The sequence below is a fragment of the Bos indicus x Bos taurus genome, chromosome 26, assembly GCF_003369695.1.
Source record: "Bos indicus x Bos taurus breed Angus x Brahman F1 hybrid chromosome 26, Bos_hybrid_MaternalHap_v2.0, whole genome shotgun sequence".
NCBI lineage: Eukaryota > Metazoa > Chordata > Mammalia > Artiodactyla > Bovidae > Bos > Bos indicus x Bos taurus.
This window is the reverse complement of record NC_040101.1, coordinates 12,979,904-13,007,448: the sequence shown is the minus strand read 5'-3', so window position 1 is coordinate 13,007,448 and position 27,545 is coordinate 12,979,904. Positions and strand designations below refer to the sequence as shown.

Here is a 27,545-nt window from a genome sequence, read left to right as displayed (position 1 = left end):
GCGCAGAGTAGAAAAACGAAATATTTGCTGAATTAACAAATTAGTGCATAACTGATAAACAGCCTCCACAGATGGATTAAAATGCTAGCCCAAGTATTTATTTCATGCCTTTGTGCAATGTTTCAGATTGCCAATGTTTCCCACTTTCTCTGGTTACGATCAAGACCAGGACAGAAACCTCTCGCTAAGCTGGATGAGGGGTCTCACAGACCAGAAGAAAGAGAACACACCAAACGGTCTCTGAAGGGTTTTTCTCTCGGCCGAGCATTTAAGAGAAAAACTTAGCGTGAACCAGGTTTAGACAGCCTAACAAATTCTAAACAGATCCACCCCACTGCTGCTTTTGAACACCTCTATTGTTAATACACTATTTGGCCAAAGCCGGCTGAGAATCTTACAGTAGTATCATCACAGTTTTGTTGCTGTCCAGTCACTAAGTCGCGTCCGACTCTTTGCGACCCCATGGACTGCAGCACAGCAGGCCTCCCTGTCCTTCAATCTTTCCCAAAGTGTGTTCAAATTTATTGTCCACTGAAATGGTGATGCTATATTACCATCTCATCCTCTGTTGCCCCCTTTCTCCTTTTGCCTTCAATCTTTCCCAGTATCAGGGTATTTTCCAAAGAGTCAGCCCTTTGCATCAGGTGGCCAAAGTATTGGAGTTTCAGCATCAGTCCTTCCAATGAATATTCAGGACTGATTTCCTTTAAGATGCACTGGTTGGGTCTCCTTGCTCTCCAAGGGACTCTCAAGAGTCTTCTCCAGCACCACAATTTCAAAAGCATCCATTCTTTGGTGCTCAACCCTCTTTATGGTTCAACTCTCACATCCACATATGATTACTGCAAAAACCATAGGTTTAACTATACAGATCTTTGTTGGCAAAGTGATGTCTCTGCTTTTTATTATGCTGTTCTGGTTTGTCACAGCTTTCCTTCCAAGGAGTAAGCATCTTTTAATTTCACGGCTGCAGTCACCATGATTTAGGAGCCCAAGACAAAAAAATCTGTCACTGTTTTCACTTTTTCCCGTTCTATTTGCCATGAAGTGATAGGACTGTATGCCATGATCTTAGTTTTTTGAAGGCTGAGTTTTTTAAGCCAGCTTTTTCACTCTCCCCTTTCACCTTCATCAAGAAGCTTTTTAGTTCTTCTTCAATTTTTGCCATTAGAGTGGTATCATTGGCATATTTGAGGTTATTGACATTTCTTCCAGCAATTGTGATTACAGCTTGTGATTCATCCAGCCTGGCATTTCACATGATGTACTCTGCATAAGCAGAGTGATAATATATAACCTAGATGTACTCCTTTGCCAATTTTGAAACAGTCCGTTGTTCCATGTCTGGTTCTAACTGTTGCTTCTTGACCTGCATACAGGTTTCTCAGATGATAAGTAAGGTGGTCTGGTATTCCCATCTTTTTAAGAATTTTCCAGTTTGTTGTGATCCACACAATCAAAGCCTTTAGTGTAATCAGTGAAGCAGAAGTAGATGTTTTCCTGGAATTCCCTTGCTTTTTCTGTTCTGTGCTTGGTCTCTCAGTCATGTCTGACTCTCAGGCTCCTCTGTCCATGGGGATTCTCCAGGCAATACTGGAGTGGGTCGCCATGCCCTCCTCCAGGGGATCTTCCCAACCCAGGGATCAGACCCAAGTTTCCTGCATTGCAGGTGGATTCTTTACCAGCTGAGCTACCAGGCAAGCCCTCGCTTTCTCTATGATCAACACATGTTGGCAATTTGATCTCTGGTTCCTCTGCCTCTTCTAAACCCAGCTTGTACATCTGGAAGTTCTCAGTTCATGTATGGCTGAAACCTAGCTTGAAGGATTTTGAGCATTACTTTGCTAGCATGTGAAATGAACGCAATTGTACAGTAGTGTGAACATTCTTTGGCACTGCCCTTCTTTGGGACTGAAATGAAATCGGATCATGAGCTCCTGATAAGAAAATTCAGGCTTAAATTGAAGAAAATAGGGGAAATCACTAGGCCATTCAGGTATGACCTAAATCTAATCCCTTATGATAAATACAGTGGAGGTGACAAAATAGATTCAAGGGATTAGAGCTGGTAGACAGAGTGCCTGAAGAACTATGAAGAGAGGTACATAACATCATCACAGCAGCATTCACCAAATACTCTGAAACAAGTAAATTAATGCTGATCAAAAAGGAAGACACAGCATGGATCTTGAATTTGGAACTTAGACTTCTATAAACAAACTTCACTCCCACCCCTGCAAAATTTTTTAAAAAATGAAACATGTTAAAATAACAGGAGAAAAATACGGATATGAAAACAACAGGAGGCACAAAGAATGTCAGTGTGATGTATGTGAGGCTGTTAAACCACTATCTGATAACACTATTAAGTCAGCTGCCCACAACACCAGACCCAGGCTACTACTGAAAAAGCCCTGATCCTGGAGTGACCGTCTCAGCTAAAAGAACAATACCCCTAACAAGGTTCTACTTTGTTCTAGAAATCCAGGTAACAATCACTCAGCAAGAATGGTTTACTTGCCTTTAAAAGCTACTTGGCACATGCTTTGAAGAGGCCCATAGATGGGTTTGAATGAGGATGCTCCATCTGAGGGCCTGCGTGTTAGAAATTCCCTAGTGAGCTTATCTTCCATAATGTAATCTTTGACAACAGCAGACAACAACCTGCCCTTCCCCCAATAAGCAATTCAACTATGCAGGTAACATGCTAACAACAACAACAAAAAAACCCTGCTTTTAGCTGGTACGTTACTTCTAGCTTTGAAATAAGTCCACACTGTATTTCTTTACACCTAAAGATGCTTCACATAAACTCCAACTCAAATAAGAATCTGTCCATTAACTACAAAGACAATATATTTGACAATATTCACTTACTATTTTAAAACACTTCAAAGACTGTGCCATCCACATTAAAAGCAATGCACTGTCATACCCTACATCATGTAAATGGAATACAGCCTTAAATGAAAAAATAGCTTGCAAAGCTAAACAGGAATCATGTGACTGGCTAGACACAAACCATAAAACAATTGCTCATATGAAGGCAGCCAGCAACAGAATTTTTGTTAGACAGCTTATATGATATTTTTTGCATCAGTGGACACCATTTCTTCAAAGCAATTCTAGCCAAATAATGATCAAAGGCAGCACCAAGTTTGGCAAGAGCAGAGTATGGAAGGTCCAGACACAAGTGCTGGAAGCACAGATGACTGCCGTCAGCTGCTAAGTATATGGTGTGTGCACACCCTTTCTGACTGGTCTGAGCCAGCCCAGCAGTTCAGAATGTTTGCTGAAAGGAGGTCCTACTCTGTGCATATCACCCAACAGAGTAAGTCACGAGGCAGCCTTTAATCTTCAGAATAAATGTATAATAATTTGTTAACAGAAATAGCTCAACTCAGTTTGTAAAATAAAACATTTTTATCATCTTTTGGAATACAAGAGTTTAAATTTCATATGAATGAAAGCACCTGACCATCCTGACCTTATCAGAACAGTGCCAGGGGAAATGGCAACCCACTCCAGTGTTCTTGCCTGGAGAATCCCAGGGATGGGGGAGCCTGGTGGGCTGCCGTCTATGGGATCGCACAGAGTCGGACACGACTGAGGCGACTTAGCAGCAGCAGCAGCAGCAGCAGCAGCAGGCTAGTCCTTCATGTTCAAAGGCAATGTTACCTGAGATTATTTATCGAGTCAGTGCCTCAACTCATCACAAGCAGATTTTACCTAAGAGCGAGGACACACCAAACAGTCCTGCGCCCTGCTCTCTCATTCCAGGTCCCAAATGTTATCTAAGAGCGGCTGGCTACACACCAAACAGTCCTGCGCCCTGTTCTACTCCAGCTCAAAAATCAGGATTAGGAAAATGTCTCTGGATATGTTCCACACTCTTCTGTAAGGTGAATTCAGGTGTTCAGAGAAATCTACAAGAGCTATCTTCCTACACTGCTTCACAGAAATAAAAGCCTTTCAAGGGCTGTTTGTTAAAAGCATCGATAAGCTCATCTCTAAAATTAAAAGCAAACATTCAAATATATATATATATATGGGAAAAAAGCATAAAATAATTCAAAATTATGGTGAGCCTAGGAAAAAACAGTAAGAGCTATACTCAGTTCATTCTGCATTAATTTTTAAAACATTTCAAGAAAAAACTTTTAACTATAATTCAGAATGCATAAGCCATAAAGAAAAAACTTGATCAAGTTAGTTACATAAAATAAAAAAAACTTGCACATGACTTCAAATAAAACAAACAAAAAAACCCATCATAAGCAAAGTCAAAAGAAATAGAAAACAACTGTCATTTTGGGCAAACAACCTCTTCACTATAGAAAGAGCTCCTAGAAACCAAGAAAAAAAGACTAACAATCAAATAGAAAAATGAGCAAAAAAGCAGAAACCATTTATAGGAAAAGAAATAAAAACACAGGAAAATATGCTCAGCCTCACTCATAATAAGAGAAACACAAATGAAACTAACTCTGAGTAATTATTTTCACCTTCCAGACTGGCAGTGTAACAACACACTCCACAGGCAAGGACGTGAAGAACAGACGCTCTGCCTAGTGAACGCGCAAACCGGCACGGTCCCCTATGGAGGGCTACAGGCAACATTAATCAAAATTACCACTGCATTTGCTCTTGACTCAGCAATCTAACTTAAGGGAATTTACTCTGCAAACATACTGACAACCAGTATGAAAATTATGCATGCAGCATTCTCTGTAACAGCAAAAAGATTGGAAATGATTCAATTTGCCATCTATAGGGGACTGGTTAAATAAGTTATAGTACATCTACACAACAGAATGTGTAAGAAAGGAATAAAACTAAGAATATATATTGTGCTTGTTTGTATATGATATAAATGCTGGAAGGGCTCATAAGAAACTAATAAAAAATGGTTACCTAATGTCTGAGAGCAGACAGGGAGATAGGTGGGAGTAAAACTTCTCAGTGTATGCTTTTTAATATCTTTATTTAAAAAAAAAAACAAACCTATATTGGCTCTTCAAAACTGAGTAAGTAAAATTACTATAGCATTAAATGGCCTCATTCTGTGTATGAAAATAGTATCACTGTTAGAAATACTACAGTTGATGTCAGAAGACACCCAACCACTGGACATGAGGGAGAAAAGCCAGCTGTTGGCATGCAGACTCTCCCAAGGCCTTTTGTTCCTCTCCCACGGCCTTTTGTTCCTCTCTCACTTGCCACAGAGAAGGCGGGCTCGTGAACCTGTCTACATAGCTTCCTTCTGACATCTGACCGAGCCCTTCCAGCGTCAGCTGCCCACGAGGTGGATAATGATCGGTGGGTTACTCAGTGGCCCCTCTACCACATGAATACAGATGCCTTCCAATGCCGGGACACAAAGGGAATAAATGCCAATCCATGGGCCAGCAAAGAACAAAGGACCTGCTTTCTTTTCTTACTGGTGCTGAAATGAGAAACTTAGAAACAGTGATCTTGATCAAGGCTGGTGTTCTGAGACTGAATGTGGCCTCAGAAACTGTGAAAGAGCGTGGCCATCCCCTGCCCAAGCCAGAGAAGTGAGTCAATACTCAACCACTGTTTGTGGTCACAACTATGCCTCAGGGAGGAACCCAGGTGTCTTTCTTGCCACAACTTTCTCCCTTTAATGTGAGGGATTCAAATAAGAAAAGACATGCAACCATGCTAAGGAGAGGGCAAGGATTATGAAAATTATAAAGTTCTACTATACCCCCCAACGATCTGATTACAGAACAGGGTGCTTTCCCATGAGAAATCACACAATTTTTGCTGAAAATACACACTTTGAAAGATTTTCTGGGATAAAGCCAGGATACTGAATTGCAACTTTCAGAAACATTAGCAAAGAGTTTATATCAAAATCAAGGGAGGTGAATTTTGTGGACACATACAAGTGATATCCTACTTTTTAAGAAGAAATGACTAGAATTTAGTGGAAAAAAATGGAAATATGAAAAACACAATCTAAAGCCTGCTTACCAGTTTAGTCATAAAACTAATCCTTTGCTAGTTTAGTCATAAATGTACCTTATAACTGATCATAAAATTTTGACAAAGTTTTTCCAAATATTCAAAACGAGTATAAGAGGATCAAAGCTGGAAGAGCTCTTCGGAGGCTGCCCAGACTAACTGCCCACCCGATGAGAAATTCCTTCTTCAAAATCTACTTAACAGCAGCTCTCATAAAGTCAAAACCCAGCTTCAACACTTTCACAGACAAGGAGCTCACCACCTCAGCACCGGCCCTATCAGCAGGTAGATGTCTCCCATTCTAAGAACCTGGCGTCCCTCCCCCACCAAGCCAAACTGGCCTAAGGAAATGGACACATTTTATCATGAAAGGAAAGGAAAACTTGCCTCATGAAACCATTCTGTATAAGTTCTCTTTGAAGCTTCTGATCTTGAGCAGCATATTCAGACAGTTCAGACTCCACCGCACGAGGGAGAATGTTTGGAATAAATTTAGAAAACAGAGTCGGAGCCATCTGAACCCACTCTGTGAGGGAAGGAAAAGATTCATTAAGGAAATCATACAATTTAAGTAGAAAAGGAAGAACTTTCTTCCCAAACAACAAGATTATAAATTAAACCAAACTTAAAATGGGGAAAAAAATTAGTGCAGCCCCTTCTGATAAAGAGGTTAAGTTTCTTTTCTAAATGGAATTTACCGAAAGAGGATATTATACATTTTACTGATTTAACCAAATTTAACAAAAAAATCCCTAGAGAATTTTTGAATGAACCATCTCAAAAATTCTAAATGTGGAAGAAAACACGAGGGAAATAAGCAAAGAATTCTGAGCAGGAGGGACTTGGAAGGAAAAGATTTGGTGGAAATACTTAGCCCTGTGGAACATTAATTTAAAAAATACACTGGCCTAAGAATAACAGTACATGAAGTAATAAGCAGACATATTTTTAAAGTACCATAAAAATGGGGAGGGAGGTGGGAGAGATGACGGGTAAGTACTTTTAAAATATAAACCAACTTTGACTCACATTAAATTACAGCAAATTAAACATATATAATGGTGAAAGAAAGAGAACTAACTGGTAATCAAACTATTAAGGAAAAGATGAAAGATCAAGAGAATAATCTATAGAAAAAAATTCATTCATCAAAATAAATAGACAAAAAGAAGTCTAAGGAAAATATCTGCATTAGACATGAGAAAGATAAATTAGTATCTTTACTGTAAAGCATTTTCTCAAATCAGATACTCTTCCCCTTACTCAGTGAACACGAAATATAAATACTGCCACTTCTGTGTCCTCTTGGATTAATCTAGTCCTTTCAAATTTTTCCTTTTGGATATATATATAGGCTTCCCAGGCAGCACTAGTGGTAAAGAACCCAACTGCCAATGAGGGGACCTAAGAGACATGTGTTCAATCCCTGGGTCAGGAAGGTCCCCTGGAGGAGAGCATGGTAACCCACTCCAAGTATCCTTGCCTGGAGAATCCCATGGACAGAAGAGCCTGGTGAGCTACAGTTCACAGGGTCGCACAGAGCAGAACATAACTGAAATGACTTAGCGTGCGCACGCGTATGCATGTGTGTGTGTGTTCTGGCTGTATATATCAAAACCCATAAAATTTCAATGCTCTATTTAATCCAGCATGCTCACTTTAAAAACTGTAATCTAAGTAAACAACTCTAAATCAGAAAAACAAAGCAAAACACATTTAATGCTATGCAATGCTGGATCACTGGCAAGTTAAAAAAAAAAAAAAGCCTAATAAGAGAAGAGTTAAACTAGAGATGGTGAAAAACAAACAACAAAAAAACCAAGCACCACAAACACTCTCAAGGTGATCCAATCACCCTTTGTATCAAAATGTTCTCAACAGTGTCCCTTTTTCTAGCTCAGTTCAAATGGCTTTAAAGAGTCTCAGGTCAGTGCCCTGGGGAACCACTAACCCATATGTCAGAGAAGGCAAGGAGTCAAACCAGTCTTACATACTCCAGGCAATCATTAAAATGAAGATAAAGAAACAGTGAAAAGTGTTTGTATTAAATGAAGAAGAGCAAGATGGGATCATGGGAACTATTCCTAGTGAGCTTCTAAAGACTAGATGGAAACAATTTTAAATAGCAGATGTCATCAGAATCTCCAAAGACTAGGGCCCAGGAATCTACAGTTTAACAAACCTTTTTGGGTGATTCAGATGCATCCATTATATAAAAATCAGCACTACTGTAATGAAAGGAACCTTTACATTTAAAATTCAATTTTTAAAATATTTTAACCTTAATCTGTCAGGTGAATAAAACTGCTTTAACAAACTAGGAAGACAATGGATACTGGCAAGACGAATAAATGTCAAAATAAGTTTAAGAGTATCTCAGAAAATAGCTAGGAGAGCAAAAGGTTCGTCTGTGATAAAATTCACCTTTCCAAAAGGACAAGTCTCAAACACAGAATTCTCCTCAGAAGTAGTACGATCCTATTACAAGAGCTCAAACCTGGATAAAAATAGCATTTGGATAAACATGGATCTACAAGTTTTTCTACCATTAGTGACTAGTTTTATTCTATAATTTTGTTACTAACGATAAAAGCCAGAGCTGATAAAGCTGCTCAACTATGGAGGCAGAATTTAGAAATCTGTCATACTGTACTTGGATGTCTTCCAAAATAAAAGAAAAAAATCATTCATAATCTAGCACTAAAAGAAAAATTCATGAGTTACTTTCACCACACTTAGCAAAACGAAATTTAAAATTCTAAGAAACTAGAAATTCATCAGTTTATTGGACACAGGCAATACTTTTAATTTTATATAAATAATTATTCTGTAGGAATATGTCTAAAAATTATGAAGATTAGAGCAAGAACTTATTCCAATCTAAGTCACATTACATTTGAATATTCTAGAAATCATTAATTGTTTAAAGTAGCCTGAGAAAGAAGGTGCTTCTGGTAGATCACAGTCTAACCCTAATATCACAGTTTTTACTTGGTTTCCAATTTGGTAAGCTAAATTCTGCTATATCTTTTAAATTAAGTAAGTAAAACATTCAGATATCAGTCCATTAAAATAACCACTGGACCCAAATGAAAACAGTAACAACAGCTAATATTAGCATGCTTATTACATTATCAGGTACTGTGCTAAGTTCCTTAGATCCTGTTTTATTTCATTCAATCCTCAAGTTACAGAATTTCACAAAAAGATAATTACTGTCCAAAAGGCATCCTTTAAGTTTCTAGACTGGCAAGTATTTTTCTTTTCTCTTTCTTTCTTAAGTAGCAGAGAGAAAGTACACTCCCAAGAAAATATGAGAGGAGACTCTGAAAACCACAAGCAGTCAGAAAACAATTTTCTACCCTGAATTTCGGCAATCTCTGTCCTATGGACATTTTTTAATTGGCTAGACCACTGGGATAAATTTGAGGTGCTGGGTTATAAACAGAAATCTATGTATAAAAGCATCTGGAGAATACTTTAAATTCAGTGTTTTTATTATAAGACATATATTAAGATAACTTACAAACCATGCCTTGAACACAGTGATCTTTGATTTTTGGTTCTGTTATTCTATCTCCCTCCTCAAAATACCCTTGTATAATTTTATCAGAACTTCTAGATTCCTTGCAAGATATATAACAGGCCTTACAAGATGGAGCTGTGAATATGTATGCCTGGGCATATTTGCAGTATGAGGTAGAAGTAAAGGAGAACCTAACAAAAAAAGAGATTCATGCCAGACACAAGATTGAACTGTATCTAAAGTGTCTCCTACAAACTATTTCTTGTATTCCCTAAACTATCTGCTTTTCACTAGTATAGAAAGATTTCCAAGTGAGATCCTGAGTTTACATTTCACAATAATGAGTATCTACTCAACTTTCTTCTGTAACAAACCCAAATACCATTAAGCCTCAGAAAACATGGAGAAACACTATCCTCTCACGAATCAGGCTGGAATTGCCATAAACAAACAAATCTAACCCCTAAACAAATGGTGAATGTTTACCTGGTCTGAGAGTATACAGGCCTTTCACAATATTTGCCATAGTTGAAGGTGTGACCTGAAATGGTGTTGACTGGGCTTCTAAAAGTAAAGCTGAAATAAAGAGAAAACGGGTTACAAAAATGATGCAACTCTTATTGATTGTCAAGGTTTCATTTTCTATCACCATTTCGCCCAAAGACTGAAGGATAAACAAGGATAAGAAAAGAACAGCTTAAGAGGGTAAAACAAGTATTTATACATTAAATTTCTTCTTTTTAAAAATTAATCCACCACAGTCGAGTTCCATCTACCAAGTAAATATGTGCATGTCTGTTGAAACACTGATGGAAATGATTCGATTGATGGAGGTTCTGAAAATAAGCAAAGCTTTATTAAAGCAACAGTACTCACGGTACTTAAGTGCTGCTGCTGCTGCTAAGTCGCTTCAGTTGTGTCCGACTCTGTGCGACCCCATAGACAGCAGCCCACTAGGTTCCTCTGTCCCTGGGATTCTCCAGGCAAGAATACTGGAGTGGGTTGCCATTTCCTTCTCCAATGCATGAAAGTGAAAAGTGAAAGTGAAGTCGCTCAGTCGTGTCTGACTCTTAGTGACCCCATGGACTGCAACCTACCAGGCTCCTCCGTCCATGGCGTTTTCCAGGCAAGAATACTGGAGTGGGTTGCCATTGCCTTCTCCAGGTACTTAATTGAGTGAGCTTTAAATACTTCACATTAAGTTCATGATTTAAAACACTTACATTTGGGGAATGAAAGTTCTCTAACTCCCTCATCTCTAACTCCTTCAATCATTTCCCTTTCCCCCAAATCACCATATATTAACTAACAAATACTCATGAAACTTGGGGTAATTTTAGTCTAAGCCAGGCTTGTCAAATTATTGTTTTTTCTATTCACACCTTTTTAAAAATGGAAATGCCATCTCACTTGTTCAACATTTCTGTAGTTTCAAACATGCAATGTGTGTTACATTTGAATTCATGTACTAAAGGCCACAGGGTCACTGGTTCAAGTTTTTTCTTCTGATTTTATCATCAGTAGATAGTTATAATTTTGAATGGCATATATAAATTTAAAGGCTAACAAATGCTAGGCATTGCAGAAAAATCACGTCTTAAAAAGGAATGTTTAAAAACTGAAATTCTAAATTTTAGTTTCTTGGAGTCTCTTCTACTCTACTAATTTCAACATGACCCCAAACCCAGACTCTACTTTTGGACCAATCATTTGGCTTGCAGTAAGTCTTGAAAGTGAAAGTCGCTTAGTCGTGTCCGATTCTTTGCGACCCCATGGACTATACAGTCCATGGAATTCTCCAGGCCAGAACACTGGAGTGGGTAGCTTTTCCCTTCTCCAAGGGACCTTCCAATCCAGGGATCAAACCCAGGTCTCCAGCATTGCAGGCAGATTCTTTACCAGCTGAGTCACAAGGGAAGCCCAAGAATACTGGAGTGGGTAGCCTAGCCTTTCTCCAAGGTATCTTCCCGACCCAGGAAGATACCAGGGTCTCCTGCATCGTAGGCTGCAGTCCACGGGGTCACGAAGAGTCGGACACGACTGAGCAACTTCACTTTCACCTTTCACTTTCATGCATTGGAGAAGGAAGTGGCAACCCACTCCAGTGTTTTTGCCTGGAGAATCCCAGGGATGCGAGAGCCTGGTGTGCTGCCACCTATGGGGTCACACAGAGTCGGACACGACTAAAGTGACTTAGCAGCAGCAGCTCCTGCATTGAAGGTGCATTCTTTACCAACTGAGCTATCGTGTTATTCCCAACTAACTCTACAGGTTCAATCATATAGTCATTATGTCATCAAATACATACATTTGCAAATAATCTCTACATAACTATAACCACCTATGTCAAACTTGATAGCCACATAAGGAAATGATAAATTCACAGATTAAACATAAAATGAATACAAATTTAGGATAAATTAATTGAAAATAATCACATTCAGTTACAAAAAGATATAACATTTCAATAAAATCCTCTCCACTTAAAATTGTTTATAGAAAGTCTTTAATTAAAATTTTCTAGTTGAACTCCCCTTTTAAGTAAAACAAAATGGGAATTTGAGGGAGCCATACATGAGAGAAGGGACAAATGTATGTTCAATTCTCATAATCTTTAACTTTTTTAATAAAAATAAGGAAACTGAGAGGATACTGTGCAATTTCAAAATACTAACATTATCCTTCTAGAATTACCGGTAACAAAATTACATGCAAATGAACTCCTTAACATTAATAATATTTCCCCCAATGTCAGAGGAAAACAAAAGAGGCAAGTATCACTCCAGCTATGCAGGCACTGTTCAGAGCCTGGCTTCTCCCAGCTCACTGGGTGACCTTCAAGTCACATTTCAATTCCTCAGTGTCCCGCTATAGAATGAGGCTTTAACACTTCTTGAGATATGATTCGCAAGATGTCAACATTGGGGTTCAGATGCCAATGCTCTCTGAGTCAAAAAGGAAAACCTGCTAGTGTCATGTCATCCCTCCAAGACGGAACACTTACGCATTAGGCTGTAAATGTGCTTTTCTGCAACATGTTCGGTAAACAGCTTTATAAGGTCATCTTTTAAGTCTCTGTTAAGCTTGGTTTCGATGTAAAACTTATTCTGAAATGGAAAACAAGTTATTTTTCAGGGCATCAATTAGAGGGAAATAATTAGTCTAATGAACTCAGGCACTAAAAAATAATTTTAGGAAACAATTCATAAAAGCATCAATTAAAACATAAAAAACCAACATCAGAAAACAAAAGCTCTGCCACTATTACAGTCTTCCTAACATGGGAGTTTAAAGCACATAAAGATAAAATGCTATAAATCATATAAAAGAACATGGAAGATACTCAACATTAACTAGACAGGGATGTAATGGACCATACTGTATGACCAGCACTTAATATGCCCTTTTATATGACTACATCATCATCCAAAGGCAACACCAGGAAACACGAGTGATAGGTATGCTATTTAAAGATCCAGGCTTAAAGCAGGCAGTGGGCATGCACCGGTTGACTCCCCTACATTCCACTTTAATGATTAGTCCGAATCATTCAGTTTACAGCATTCCTCCCGGATGGGTAGTCTTTGGTTCAAAGGCAGACAAGTGACCCAAGGTAACCCAAGCAGACCAAGGGAAACTGAGGCTTGAGTGAAGAGTACCTTACAGTCATCTTACAACCATGTGGAAAACAAGATGAAACAGATATGTAAAGCAAAGAGACAAAAACAAGCTAAGCCTTTGGTAACACTGCTGCAACTACAGATTTAACCAACCCTGGAAACGACTTCATTTCTAGAATTTTATAGCAAGAGATAATACTTTTTCTTTATTTATCTACATCACTTTGAATCAAGTTTTCTGTTTCTTACGGCCAAAAGCATCCTAATTAGAATGACTGGAAAGCCAAAAAGACTAAACTCATTTGTGTTTAAAAATGCTAACTCCATGTACAGGAGTGGAATATACTAAGAGGAATATTAACAAGTTGCTCACTGATTCACTCAAATTTTAACATGTTTTCTTTCCTCTCTGATATGTTTTATTTCCCCTAAAATAAAGAAGAAAACACTTGCTAATGAAGAAATACAACACACTGCTTTACATCTTGCTTTTTCACCTAATGTTGTAGCTTGAAAAGATTTCTCTCAAAAATAACATAGGGACATGTCATTATTTTTGACTGTATAGTTTTCACTGTAAACATCCTTCATCCATTATTTAAACAGTAGTCTCCCAATGACAACACAGATTTCTCCCAATGACCTGGTTTTTTTCTCCCCAGTAAAGCATATCTTATGGACAACAAATCATTTTGAAGTTTGGTATCACACACATAGCGACCTCTAAGCAATAGAATGTAGAATCAATCTAACAACTCAACCTAATATTAACGAGAAAGTGGGACAATGGTTTCTAAAGGCTCTTCCATTCAGTACGAACACAAACATTAAGATCCTATAACTTTATATATTTAAAACGTGGGGTGGGGTGGGGTGGGAGTGGAGAACACGTCAGCAAAATCAAGAGACTACAAATTATACCCATGGCATGATCCTCCAAATGAAAGAGATCATTAGAATGAAAGAAAATTTTATTGTTCCACTTTTTATGGAGTTACCTCCTTGGCATTTATTATACATCATGTTTTTAGATACATGTCTTAACTATACTTTCTGAAGATAACAAATCTTTGTATATAGGCAAGATTTTATTTTCTTACCTTTATTTCTTTATCTTTATTTTCTAAGCACAGTATTTTTTATATGGTAGAAATAAAATAAATGCTAATTGAGTGACTGAGATTAAGTAATGCCTAATTGTCTATTTCAGCAATGGTACTTATGAAATTTTAAAACAGTGTACACAAGGCTAAATAAGTTTTCTATGTCAACACTATCAAATATTGCTGAAAGAGATTAATTTGCATTTCTAACATAATAGTAAAAGAAAAATAGACTATACTTAATTTTCTGCATCTGTTTGCACTTAGGCCAATAAACCAAGGTATGTGGAGAGGGAAAATAGCTCCAACTTACCATATATATGAAAAGAGGCACAATGCTCTGCAATGCTCCCATATATTGTCCAAGAGCTATATTAAATCTTTCAATATAGAGGTCTGGAGGGCTGGCCTGTGAAAAACAACATAGATGGGATCATTTTGGGAAACCAGGTATAAAGATCTTCCAGCACAATCTAAAATGCAAACAAAACTCAATCAAAATTCATATTGAGATTCACAATTAGGAAAAGAGGAGGCTTATATCCTGAAGTTTAGTTAAAAGTTTTATCTCTATTCCAGTATCTGTTATATAAAACTAAGGTTTGATTTAGTTGTCTTTAAAATTTGTGTAACTGTACCACCTTAAAAGGCTTGCTCTGTTAATAAATAAAAATGTAAATTCATAATTAAGATAAATGATACAATTTTTTAAATTACCACTAAACTATAGACATTTACTATGGGAACCAAACTATATCTGGGCTTGGAAAAGAGGAGGGGGGATTCAAGGAAATGGTATACTATATACTTATAGTATACTTATATACTTATAGTACACTATATACTTATATACTATATACTGTATATTTAATATACTATAAGAAAGGCTGTTGGTATTTTGCAATTATCTTTGACACAGTAATATTCTGAGTTCTATACTAACTAGGTTGTAAACCACTCGCGTAGCTAACCAACTATAAACCTCATCAAGCAGAAAGCAGGACTCAGAGGGTCCATATACATCTGCAGCTCTGGAGAGCAGTTAAAATAAATATAATACACGACTGGCACTTAACTGTTACCAAATATCATGTTGTAAACCCATCAAAAGAGAACACTTCCAATTTCAGTGCGTGTTGTCGAGTGTGCCTGCCTGCATGCCTGCAAGCTATGTGTGAACCCACACGCAAGTCCTAGCCAGTGAAGCTGCAAGCAGAGGCTAAACGAGGCCACAAGAGCCCTGCTCCTAAAGAATTAGTGTCCTTATAAGAAAAGGCACCAAGGGGTTCATTCTCTTACCCTTCCCTCTCCCTTCCCTCCCGCTAAGCATACTCAGAGGAAAGTCCACAGGAGCGCACTGCAAGAGGATGGCTGCCTACAAGCCAGGAAAAGAGCTCTCAACCAGAAATCAAATCAGCTGGCACCTTAACCTTGGACTTCCCAGTCTCCAAAATGGTGAGAAGTAAGTCTCCACTGCTTAAACCACTCAGTCTGCAGTACTGTGTCATGGCAGACCAAATAGACTGTGTTTTACACAAATGTACCCAGGTTCTATTTCACTTTGTTCTCCAAAGCGAAATTAATTAGGTACCATTTTAACATTGAAGAAACACACAAATGGGCAAGGATTTGCCAAAAATGAGTGTGTTAGGAGATGACATATCTGGGTCTTCCAGTTCTGAATTGAGTCTTGGGCAAGGAGCTGGGATAACAGGCATGGCACACAACATCACACAAAGCTGATTCCACAAAAGGGCTGACTCGTACCCGTCTGATAAGCTGATAACCATTATCATACACAGAAAGTCTGGCTTTCAAACAAGGCTACAGAGAAACACCACACTGAAAGACTCCTAAATATTAAATACTGAGATTATAAAACCATTTCAGCTAAGCTGCTTTAGAAAATTTCCAAACAGTCCAATAATATTTTAAAATAAAATTTAACTCTTTTTTTTAGTTCTGCTTAGAAAGAAAGAAAGTGAAGTCGGTCGGTCGTGTCTGACTCTGCGGCCCCATGGACTGTAGCCCACGAGGCTCCTCCATCCATGGAATTTTTCAGGCAAGAGTAGTGGAGTGGGTTGCCATTTCCTTCTCCAGGGGATCTTCCTGACCCAGGGATCGAACCCAGGTCTCCTGCAATGCAGGCAGACACTTTACCATCTGAGCCGTACTTACTTCTAAGTCATCTCCCATTACTGAGTTCTTACATAGAGGTTTGGTGCACACTGTTTTAACATTTATTTTTCTTAGTCTACTGCAATACATCCAACATTTTTCTATTTAACTTCTGACGTAACTGAGGCTCAGAAACAATCATTTGACTGTAGTTCTACTGCTAATAAGCCCAAGAATTAAGACTCAAACACTGTTCAAACTTAGTCCTGCATCTATTTATTAGGTAGGTACAAAAGTAACTGTGGTTTAGCATTGTTGAACTTTGCCGTTTCATACTGGAATACATTCTTAAATAAATGTGGTTATGTTATACATCATTTTAATGTGCATATCTCGATTTTTTTGGCTAATGACTTACTACTTGGTGTGTATTTCATATTTATTTCAGACTAGGAAATGATGTTAGACGAAAAGCAAACTCAAGTGATTTTCTTATTAGAGTTCAAACTGGGTTGTAAAGTAGCAGAGACAACTCTCAACATCAACAACAAACGCATTTGGTCTAGGAACTGCTAAAGAACGTACAGTGCAGCGGTGGTTCAGGAAGTTTTGCAAAGGAGATGAGAGCCTTGAAAATGAAGTGTTAGTGGCCAGCCATGGGAAGTTGGCAATGACCAACTGAGAACATCATCAAAGCTGATCCTCTTATAACTACACAAGAAGTTCCCAAAGAACTCATCGTTGACTATTCTCCGGTCATTCAGCATTTGAAGTAAATTGGAAAGGTAAAAAAGCTAAATAAGTGGGTGCCTCATAAGCTGACTGAAACCAAAAAAATTGTCATTTTGAAGTGTCATCTTCTCTTCTTCTATGCAACAACAAACCATTTCTCAGTCTGATTGTGATATGCGATGAAAAGTGGGTTCTATACAATAGGCAACAACCAGCTCAGTGGCTGGACTGAAGAGAAGCTTCAAAGCACTTCCCAAAGCCAAACCTGCACCAAAAAAAGGTCACGGTCACTGTTTGGTGCTCTGCTGTTGGTCTGATCCACTACAGCTTTCTGAATCCCAGCAAAACCATTACATCTGAGAAGCATGCTCAGCAAATCGATGAGATGCATCGAAAACTACAACACCTATAGCCAGCACTGGTCAAAAGAGCCCAACTCTTCACCACCACAACGCCCTTCACACAACCCACGCTTCAGAAGTTGAACGAACTGGGCTAGGAAACTTTGTCTCCTCCTCCGTATTCACTTGACCTCTCATCAACCAACTACCACTTCCTCAAACATCTTGACAACTCTTGACAAACATCTTGACAACAGGGAAAACGCTTCCACAACCAGCAGGACACAGAAAATGCTTTTCCAGAGTTCACTGAATACCAAGGCATGGGTTTTTATATTACAGGAATAAACAAATTTACTTCTCATTAGCAAAAGTGTGTTGATTGTAATGGTTCCTATTTTGATGAATAAAGATGTGTCTGAGCCTAGCTATATTTCTTGGGCTCCAAAATCACTGCAGATGGTGACTGCAGCCATGAAATTAAAAGACACTTGCTCCTTGGAAAAAAAGCTATGACCAACCTAGACAGCATATTAGAAAACAGAGACATGACTTTGCGACAGAGGTCCATGCAGTCAAGGCTATGGTTTTTCCAGTAGTCACGTATGGATGTGAGAGTTAGACCACAAAGAAAGCTGAGTGCCGAAGAATTGATGCTTTTGAACTGTGGTGTTGGAGAAGACCCTTGAGAGTCCCTTGGACAGCAAGGAGATCCAACCAATCCATCCTAAAGGAAATCAACCTGAATATTCATTGGAAGGACTGATGCTGAAGCTGAAGTTCCAATACTTTGGCCATCTGATGCGAAGAGCTGACTCACTGAAAAGACCCTGATGATGGGAAAGACTGAGGGCAGGAGGAGAAGGGGATGACAGAGGGTCAGATGGTGGGATGGCATCACCGACTCAATGGACATGAGTTTGAGCAAGCTCCAAGAGTTGGTGGTGGGCAGGAAGCCTGACGAGCTGCAGCCCATGGGGTCACAAAGACTGAGTGACTGAACTGAACTGACAATGATTTAAGATTCACAGTCCAAAACTGCAATTATGCTTGCACCAACCTAATACAATCAATTTTTAGCACTTCGAAACTTAAGAGAAAAAAATTCAAAATTCCAATTTAAAGCACTATCTTACCTCTATCCTTTCACATCCTGCTTTCACATCCTCCCATGCAGCTACTAACAGCTCCCCAACAATGTCCATGTGCTGCTTAGGCCTAACTGCCTACACGTTCTACCTCTTCCACCACGCCCTAAGACTCACCATGGCTAACTCCTCCTACTCATTCTTCAGGATCTGTGTCACTTCCTCAAAACTAACTGAGATATATGGCCCTTCAACTGGGCACCACCACACTTACTTCCTTCTCCACTGGATGGTCTCTGTCACTAAACTTTCAGACCCTAGAGGGCAAGATCTGTGTCTTGTCTTTACATCTCCAGTTGCAGACCACAGAACCTGAACATCATAGGTAAAGATAAATGTTTTTGGTGTGGTTATTTTTGCATTTAGAACAGTCTTGCTTATATCTAAACTTGTTTAAAACTAATCTGTGCTATGCGCTCACTTGGTCATGTTAGACTTTGTGACCCAACGGACTGTAGCCCACCAGGCTCCTCTGTCAATGGAATATTCCAGGCAAGAATACGGGAGCAGGTTGCCATTTCTTCCTCTAGAAAACTCTAATCTTTATTTCTCATGTGTTCCCCATCCTGAACCCTCCTCCCTCCTCCCTCCCCATACCATCCCTCTGGGTCGTAAAGGAATAAAAAAATTAAAAAAAAAAAAAAAGAAAAGAAAACTCTAATCTAGCCTTGTTTAAATCTAAATTGCTATTTGATCATTTAACAAGGTTATATGACAATTTACTTATTTAGCCTTTTGAATTTTGATTTCCATACATACAAAAAAAAAAAACAAGAAAAATACTAACGTGCCACTTCCAAGATGTGTTGAGAATCAAAGAAAATAATGTGTAAGCGCTCTGAAAAATGTCAATTATTACACATGTACATGCAAATAGTAAACCCCTTTCTGAATTAACTGTCTAATACCTCAGAAAAACTTATTAACATTATTAAAGGCATTCTCTGTCAACTAAAGAAATTGGGGAAAACGGTTCCACATTATGGGCAAACTTTTCACTATAACTAATCGACAGAATCACATGTAATATCTTTCTCCAAACTGCATCAAAGAACTCTGGAAATATTTCAGCATTCAAAGAAATAAAATGTGTAAGTATTATATGAAAAAAGAAAATCTGAAGAGTTTTTGCATTAAAATAATTTTCTCTTTTCATAAAAGGATATTTAATCTATCCAAAAGTTAAAAGTATGAACACTGATCAAAAGTCATGCTTAACAGCAGACAGAATAAATAAAATTGAATTCCTTAGCTATTCTTTTAAAGAATTCCCAAAGCCTCAAAGGTTATAAGTGTTAGAAAGTACTTTTTGTACTGAATCAAATGTCAAAACAGTCACTTAGCTTTTATACTTCCAAATTTCATGTAGTACTTTTTTCAAAACCTCTTAAATAACAGACTACAAATTGTAATAGTCTTCTAAAATAAATCCACTCTCTATGAGAAACCTAGAAAATACCTGCCAGTAAAAAAACTAATCAGATTTTTTTCTCCTTAAAACTTAAGTTCAGTATACTTTGGGCCCCACTGGGGAAACTGCTACCTATTTGATTTATATAATTTCACCATTAAGTGTATTTGAATTGGACAGTATGTGAAATTTTTTACCTCTAAAATATAAGCAAGCTTCATTTTCTTCACTAATAAAATAAGAAAAAGCAAGTCACCAGAAAAATAACCATTATTCCAAACTTGCTCCAACTATCGTAACAGACTTATATATTCCCTGAAATTTGTAATATAGCTGGTAGGAATATTTTAATTTCTTCTTTTTTAAATGAGTAATGCATTCAACTGGTTTTAAACTCAAGGAAGTTCAAAAGTTTTAAAGGGAATTCACCTTTTATTCCTTCCTTACTGAACAAACCAACACTTAATTCCTTTATAACCTTCCAGAAGAATTTTACTTACATACAAGTAAATAAAAGCCCTATTTCTAGCCAGTGGGAACTTAGTGTATAACACAGGGAGCTCAACCCGGTGCTCTGTGACAACCTAGAGGGGTGAGAGGGGTGGGAGGGAAGTTCAAGAGGGAGGGGACATGTGTGTACCTATGACTGATTCATACTGATGTAAGACAGAAACCAACACAACACTGTAAAGCACTTATCTTCCAATTAAAAATAAATTAAAAAAAATCCCACTTATATTCTTTTTCACATAAATGCTAACTTACAATCATACTGGATCTGTACTTTTCTTAACAATGTATCTTGGAGACTGTTTCCTTCTAGTGGTTCTCAAACATTTGGATTATGTCAGGAATCCTTTATACTCTTAAAAAGTAATTGAATATTCTAAAAGTATTTATAATGTAGGTTATTCAGTGCAGTTCAGTCACTCAGTCGTGTCCAACTCTCTGCGACCCCATGAACTGCAGCACACCAGACATCCCTGTCCATCACCAAGTCCTGGAGTTTACCCAAACTCATGTCCATCAAGTCGGTGATGCCATCCAGCCATCTCATCCTCTTTCGTCCCCTTCTCCTGCCCCCAATCCCTCCCAGCATCAGGGTCTTTTCCAATGAGTCAACTCTTCGCATGAGGTGGCCAAAGTATTGGAGTTTCAGCTTTAGCATCAGTCCTTCCAATGAACACCCAGGACTGATTTCCTTTAGGATGGACTGGTTGGATGTATTGCAGTCCAAGGGACTCTCAAGAGTCTTCTCCAATGCCACAGTTCAAAAGCATCAATTCTTCAGCACTCAGCTTTCTTCACAGTCCAACTCTCACATCCATACATGACCACTGGAAAAACCACAGCCTTGACTAGACGGACCTTTGTTGGCAAAGTAATGTCTCTGCTTCTCAATATGCTATCTAGGTTGGTCATAACTTTTCATAATAATAATAAAAATTGCATTTTAACAATTTTAATGTTAAAATACAGCTGAATACTTTACAAACTAATACGTAAATAACTATATTTCCCCCAAAAAATTAGTAAGAAGAGTGGTATTACTACATAACATCAAATAAATTAATATCACCACCTATCTCATTAGAAAAGTCTTTTTAAGGATTGGGATATTATCAAAGTCATCGTGACAGATACAGGTTTTCCAAAATTCTGATTTTCACTTCAACGCTTGAATTTTACCATTGGCAAATAAATAGCATCAGTTGTTTTTCTTTAAATGACATGCATCTTTCCTTTTTCAGAAAATGTCTATTAAACAGCAGTCTAAATAACCATGAGGCGTTCCTGGTGGCTCAGACAGTAAAGAATCTGCCTGCCAAGTGGGAGACCAGGGTTCAGTTCCTGGGGCAAGAAGATCCCCTGGAGAAGGGAACGGCTACCCACTGCAGTATTATTGCCTGGAGAATTCCATGGACAGAGAAGCCTGGTGGGCTAGGGTCCATGGAGTCACAAAGAGTTGGACATGACTGAGGGTCAAACACTTTACTTCACTTTCACTAAATAACCACAGTTTGTCATTTTTTCAAATAATCTTTTAAAGGGGAAAACACTACCTAAACAGCTGGTTTAGCTCAAAACTCATGTAAGTACCACAAGTACTATTTCTCAAAACAATCTTTGCTACTTTAGTGTACACAGCTTCCCATTTCTGCACAAAGAACATTCCTTTAAGTATATTCAAAGTCACAGTTTAGTAAAATTAAGACTTATCACTGTTTCATCCTGGACATTAAGTGAAATGCTTTTGTCTTCTGCTGTGAGTGTCAAGAAATGAAGATTCAAGCTAAGACTCCAGCAGTTTTACCCACCATTGCTTCTGCACTACCAGACCAAATAACATAGTGAAAAGGGAAGATGAGATCTTAGCATAATTAGAAAAACTGGTGATTTTACAGACCCCCTGAAAAGACTTCAGCGCCCCTCAGAGGTCCTCAAACCACTGTTTAAAGAAATCTATTCTTGTAAATATGGTGTTTGAATGTACTATTCATTTAAACAGTCCCCACTGATAGCTTATTGTTTATCTTTTATCACCACACAATGTTGAAATGAATTACTTCATACAGATGCTATTCTGCAGAGTAGTCTTAAGAAAAATTAAGTTTAAAAAAAAGGTAGAATTAGATAATCAAATATCATCATAAAAAACAAAATAATTTTGACACTTTGTTTTATAGAACAAAGCTGCTAAATATCAATATACATAAACACATATATTTACTAAGTATATTCCTCAGTTAACTTAATTTTGAAAGCTAGATAGGAAAGTCTGGTCAGTTACTCTAATTAGATGTATATTAATTTTTAGAACAGCATGACTTGTTTCATAATTTTACTAGCCAATAGAGGGCTTCCCCTATGGATCAACAGGTAAAGAGTCTGCCCTACAATGCAGGCGACCAGACTTGGGTTCAATCCCTGGGTTGGGAAGATACCATGGAGGAGAAAATGGCAATCCACTCCAGTGTGCCTGCCTGGAGAATGCCATGGACGGAGAAGCCTGGCAGGCCTCAGTCCAAAGGGTCACACAGAGTCGGGAACACTAGCACTAGACGCCAACAGACAAATATACTACAATCTAGGTCAGTACTGCCCCGAAGAATCTCCTGATGATGGAAATGTCCCGTATCGGTCATGTCCAGTATGGCAGCCACTGGCCACGTGTGACTACTAAGCACTTGAAATGAATTTAGTAAGTTACATGTGACTAGTGGCAACCAAACTGGATACTACAAATGTAAAATACAAGTTCCAGAACTTAATAATTATATCCCTCCTCTTCTATCCACACCCTGTTCCCATCCCACCAAAATGAAAGATACACACAAATAAAATCTAAGAGTACCTGCTTTTATGTTCATAAACAACATAGTTGTCTTCAAATAAATAGCTTTCATATGTTATAATGAAATAGGGAGGTAGAAAGGAAGGAAAGGAAGAATGTAATAAACCTAACAAGGCCACTAACACATAATGTTTGTTGGAAGTAATACATATTCATTGAAATTTCTAAAAATCAAAAATGCAATTATAGAAAAATAACCACTACCAAGAATGGTAGATAACTACCATCAACATTTTCTTCTGTTCTTCTGTGTGTATGTGTTTTTATGGAATGAATTTTGTAATCTAGTATTATCACTGTGCTATATATACTCATTAACACCTCCCAGATCAAATACATTTCTACAATGTAATTATAATGACTATCTGGCCCTAGCAGTGTCTACTTCATCAGTCCCTCTTCACTAGACACTTAAACCAAGCTCTGCTATTTGTATTATCCAGGTATGCACAGTACTCCTACTCCAGACTGGCACTGCAGTGGTGCAAATGTGTTGTGTGTCTTCAGCAACAATACAATCTTACATTTAAACCAAAAGACACACCACTCCTAGCTTGAAGAGAGTCCAGGTTTGGGAATCACGACACATTTCCCCAGGCCACCGCTCTCCTAAGCACCTGAAAGGTTTATTAATGATGCAGATTCCTTTGCCACACTCCAATCCAAAGTCCAGACTCAGAAACTCTTCAGGAGTGTGTATTTTTAATGAGAACTTCAGGGGATTCTTTAGACAGCTGGCCCAGCAGCGGTTAAGCACTTAGAAAACTCTATCTTCGACCACTTCAAAGGAAAGAGAGGTGCTCTACAGGAAGGAAGTCTAAGGGATCCAAGGGAGGGTGGAACAGTAAGCACTCACTGACACAAGGCATTTACTGCATGACACAGGGACACTGCAGCTGCAAACTATACCAAAATCAGTAAAAATATGGTACACTAACATTTTAACATTAGCATTAAGACTATAGGTGAATTGTTTTTTTTAATTTAAGAGCTTCTTGATTATCGAATTCAGTGATTATGAAGTTATTAAAGTCTAGCAGTGAAGCTCTAACTCCACTTAGAATGCAAAAAGCCACCAGAGAACATCAGTCCTGCCCTGATAAGAAAAAGCTGGTCAACCTACAAAATCAATTTTCTGAGCTCAGAGACCTGACGTCACCATGTTTTACAACTACAATGTCCAACCCCTCCTGATTCACACTAAGAACAGTCACAGTGCACTGTTTGAGAGTCTGAGGCCTTATCTACTGAAACAATAAAACTCAAATCCAACTCAACTACTAACATGACTGACTCAACTCCTCACACTAAGAGCCCAACAGAAGAGCGGCAGGCCCACTAGTAATAAGCATAAAATCATTTATGCCAGTCTCTACTATTGTTTCCATACACACTGTCCAGCATTCAATTAGAAACACCCCAAAAAAGCAAGAAAACACACCCACTGTCAAGAGTTAAATGGCCAATAGGCCCAGACACAGAGATGCACACAAGCTGAAACTATCTTACGCACTTTAAAGTAACTATGATTAATACACGTGACGATCTAGAAGAAAAGGTTGGCAACACGCATAAAAAGATGGGGTTTTTAAAGTCAAACAAATGCTAAAAATTTTCAAGTAGTTCCTTCATCTTTTAACATTTATCCCTTCTATTACCAAGCAGGACTTCAGCATTTTGGATGCCATACAAAGGGCCCTGAATGCTGTCTTAATATTTTCTGAATCAAAAATTCCTTTTTCTCTTTTCAATCTGCCTCTCTATGAATAACTTTAGCAAAAAAGAAGAGCATGTAATGTACTTGGTCTAACTAGCTTAATCCGTGACTTTGCAGAGCACTTCCATGCTGCCGACAGCCGGATTTCTCAAGGACCCAGAAGCAAGGCTACACCTGAGACCGACAGATGCTACATACAAACGGAAGTTCTTTCCAAACAGACACAATACATCCGTCTAGTATTATATTCTCATCCATTCCCATTTCCAACGTGCAGATATTGCTTCCACAGTAAAATATGCAAAAAATTGTAAGATATGTACAAGGTAAATGAGTCTCAGGAGCTATTAAGAATTATAATGTATATATTAGATGCTCCTAATACAAATTGTAAGGATGATTTTCTAATTAAAAACAACAGTAAAAAATAAACGGAGTCTAACAGACGGTGGAAGACATTTCTTGTTTAGGCCTCTTAACTTCAAAGTCAACTGCTACTATTACTACTGTTACCATTATATGGAGATTTCTTTCTCACGTATTTCTAAAAAAAAAAAAGACTGTCTTTATTTTTCAAATACTATTTGGATCTGAACACTAAACAGAATTAAAATCAAGCCTCTGTATTCCTGGATTCCTTTAGCTTACCCACACAACAGTGAGATAAACCTAGGTTCTAATCTCAGTTTTTTAACTGACAGGTGGTGGTTTAGTCAATAAGTCGTGTCTGACTCTTGAGACCCCATGGACTGTAGCCCACCAGGCTACTCTGTCCATGGGACTTCCCAGGCCAGAATACTGGAGTGGGTTGCTCTTTCCTTCTCCAGGGTATCTTCCAAAGCCAGGGATCAAACCCCGGTCTCCTGTGTTGCAGCTGGATTTTTTACCAACTGAGCTACCAGGGAACAACAAAAAACAGTTACAAAAGGTTCAAGGATTACATAATAGTGAAAATATCCAAAGAAGTCAGATGGACTCGGATGACTTTTCAATGTCCTATACCCCTCATCTCTTTGAACGATGAACAAAAATGATCTGATCACTTCTACATATTTGCTTATTTTTTGAAGTAAACCTTTTTTCTTATCTTTTCCAATTTAAGTACATAACTCTGTCTTAAAACAAAAAGTTTACTTTAAAAAGAGTATAACTCATCAAGGTACTCTGTACACTCTGATAATAAACAACTGCAAATAATTATTATTAAGTGATTTGACTCTCCTGCTCATCACAAATCCATTTTCCAAGTTAACTCTTTTAACTGTAACAGACGGTTCTAGAAATCTCAGCTATAAGGCAAGCACATTTTTTTTTATCTTTATCAACTTAGTAAGCGCTTTTACTGGATCTCTTTGGGGCCTGGTGGTCCTATTAGGACAAATGAAAAGAAAACACAGACTTGCCTTCAAAGGATGGTGGTAAGCATATTAGAACTATGGTCTGAACGCAAGCCTATAGACTGAACAAGGGTTAAGGCGTCTCACTGGCAAATTCCCTGAGATAAGAAAAACTTTGCTATAACAACTACTTTAAGTTCTAATTTGTACTTAAAAATAGATCTCCAAATAACTTATTCGGAAAGACTTCTTGGGAAGAGTTACTTACCAGTTGGCAGTAACAGCTACCTTACTTGAAATCTATGCAGAAAGGGTAACAGACATTGTTCTTATTATCTAAAAATCTGTTAACCTTTCTGCATAGTTGTAGAATATATGTATACACTTTGTAGTTCAACAGCTATAGAAATTATAGCCTCCAAAAAATACACAAAATTTCACAGGACGACACTCATGACAACTAGTTGAATTATGCTGCCATCCACTGGACAAAACACAAATGGCAAAGCAATTCTTGCTCTGATTTTTAAACACAAAGACAATCAGGTTCCATTTGTTAGCAGTTTTAAGAGTAAAGGATGTCAAACCCATGCAGTTCAGTTATCCAAATGGTAGCAGGGCAAAACAGAAAACAGAATCTTCTAGATATCATCAATTCAAGTGCTGATTTTATCAGTCAAAACACAACTCCCCAAACCTCAGTAACTCAACAGAACAGAGCTTAGATAAACAAACTGTGATATAACCATACAATGGAATGCTATCCAGCCAAAAAGAAGAATGAAGCATCATGCTATAATCATAAATAAACCTTGAAAACATGCTACATAGTTATTTAAGACAGACACCGAAGGCCTCATATTGACTAATTCCATTTCTATAAAGAATAGGCAAATCCACAGAGACAGAAAGTAGATTAGTTACTGCCAGTGGCTGAGAGGAGTGGAGATGCCGGACTGGCTACTAATAAGCGCCAGCTTCTTTCTGGGGTGAATAAAATGTCCTGACATTAGTGGTGATGTTGCACAACTTTGCGTCCACACGAAAACCCACTGAGTTATAACTTTCAAAAAGGTGAATGTCGGGGTATGCGAATTGTATCTCAATAAAAATATAATAATTTTTTATTGTGTTTAAAAGAGGAAA

The 27,545-nt window shown here is 38.0% G+C and overlaps 1 protein-coding gene across 2 annotated transcripts in view; it reads right to left on the bottom strand.

Moving 5' to 3' along the window:
- CACUL1 (CDK2 associated cullin domain 1) overlaps positions 1 to 27,545 on the bottom strand; it is a 72,600-nt gene that overhangs the window by 11,125 nt on the left and 33,930 nt on the right. For both annotated transcript variants that reach the window (XM_027529407.1, XM_027529408.1), the window contains exons 4-7: positions 14,554 to 14,649; positions 12,522 to 12,624; positions 10,004 to 10,093; positions 6,379 to 6,517 (exon numbers count right to left, since the gene is read on the bottom strand). In XM_027529407.1, the coding sequence (XP_027385208.1) occupies positions 6,379 to 6,517; positions 10,004 to 10,093; positions 12,522 to 12,624; positions 14,554 to 14,649 (428 nt within the window). The remainder of the gene's footprint in view (positions 1 to 6,378; positions 6,518 to 10,003; positions 10,094 to 12,521; positions 12,625 to 14,553; positions 14,650 to 27,545) is intronic.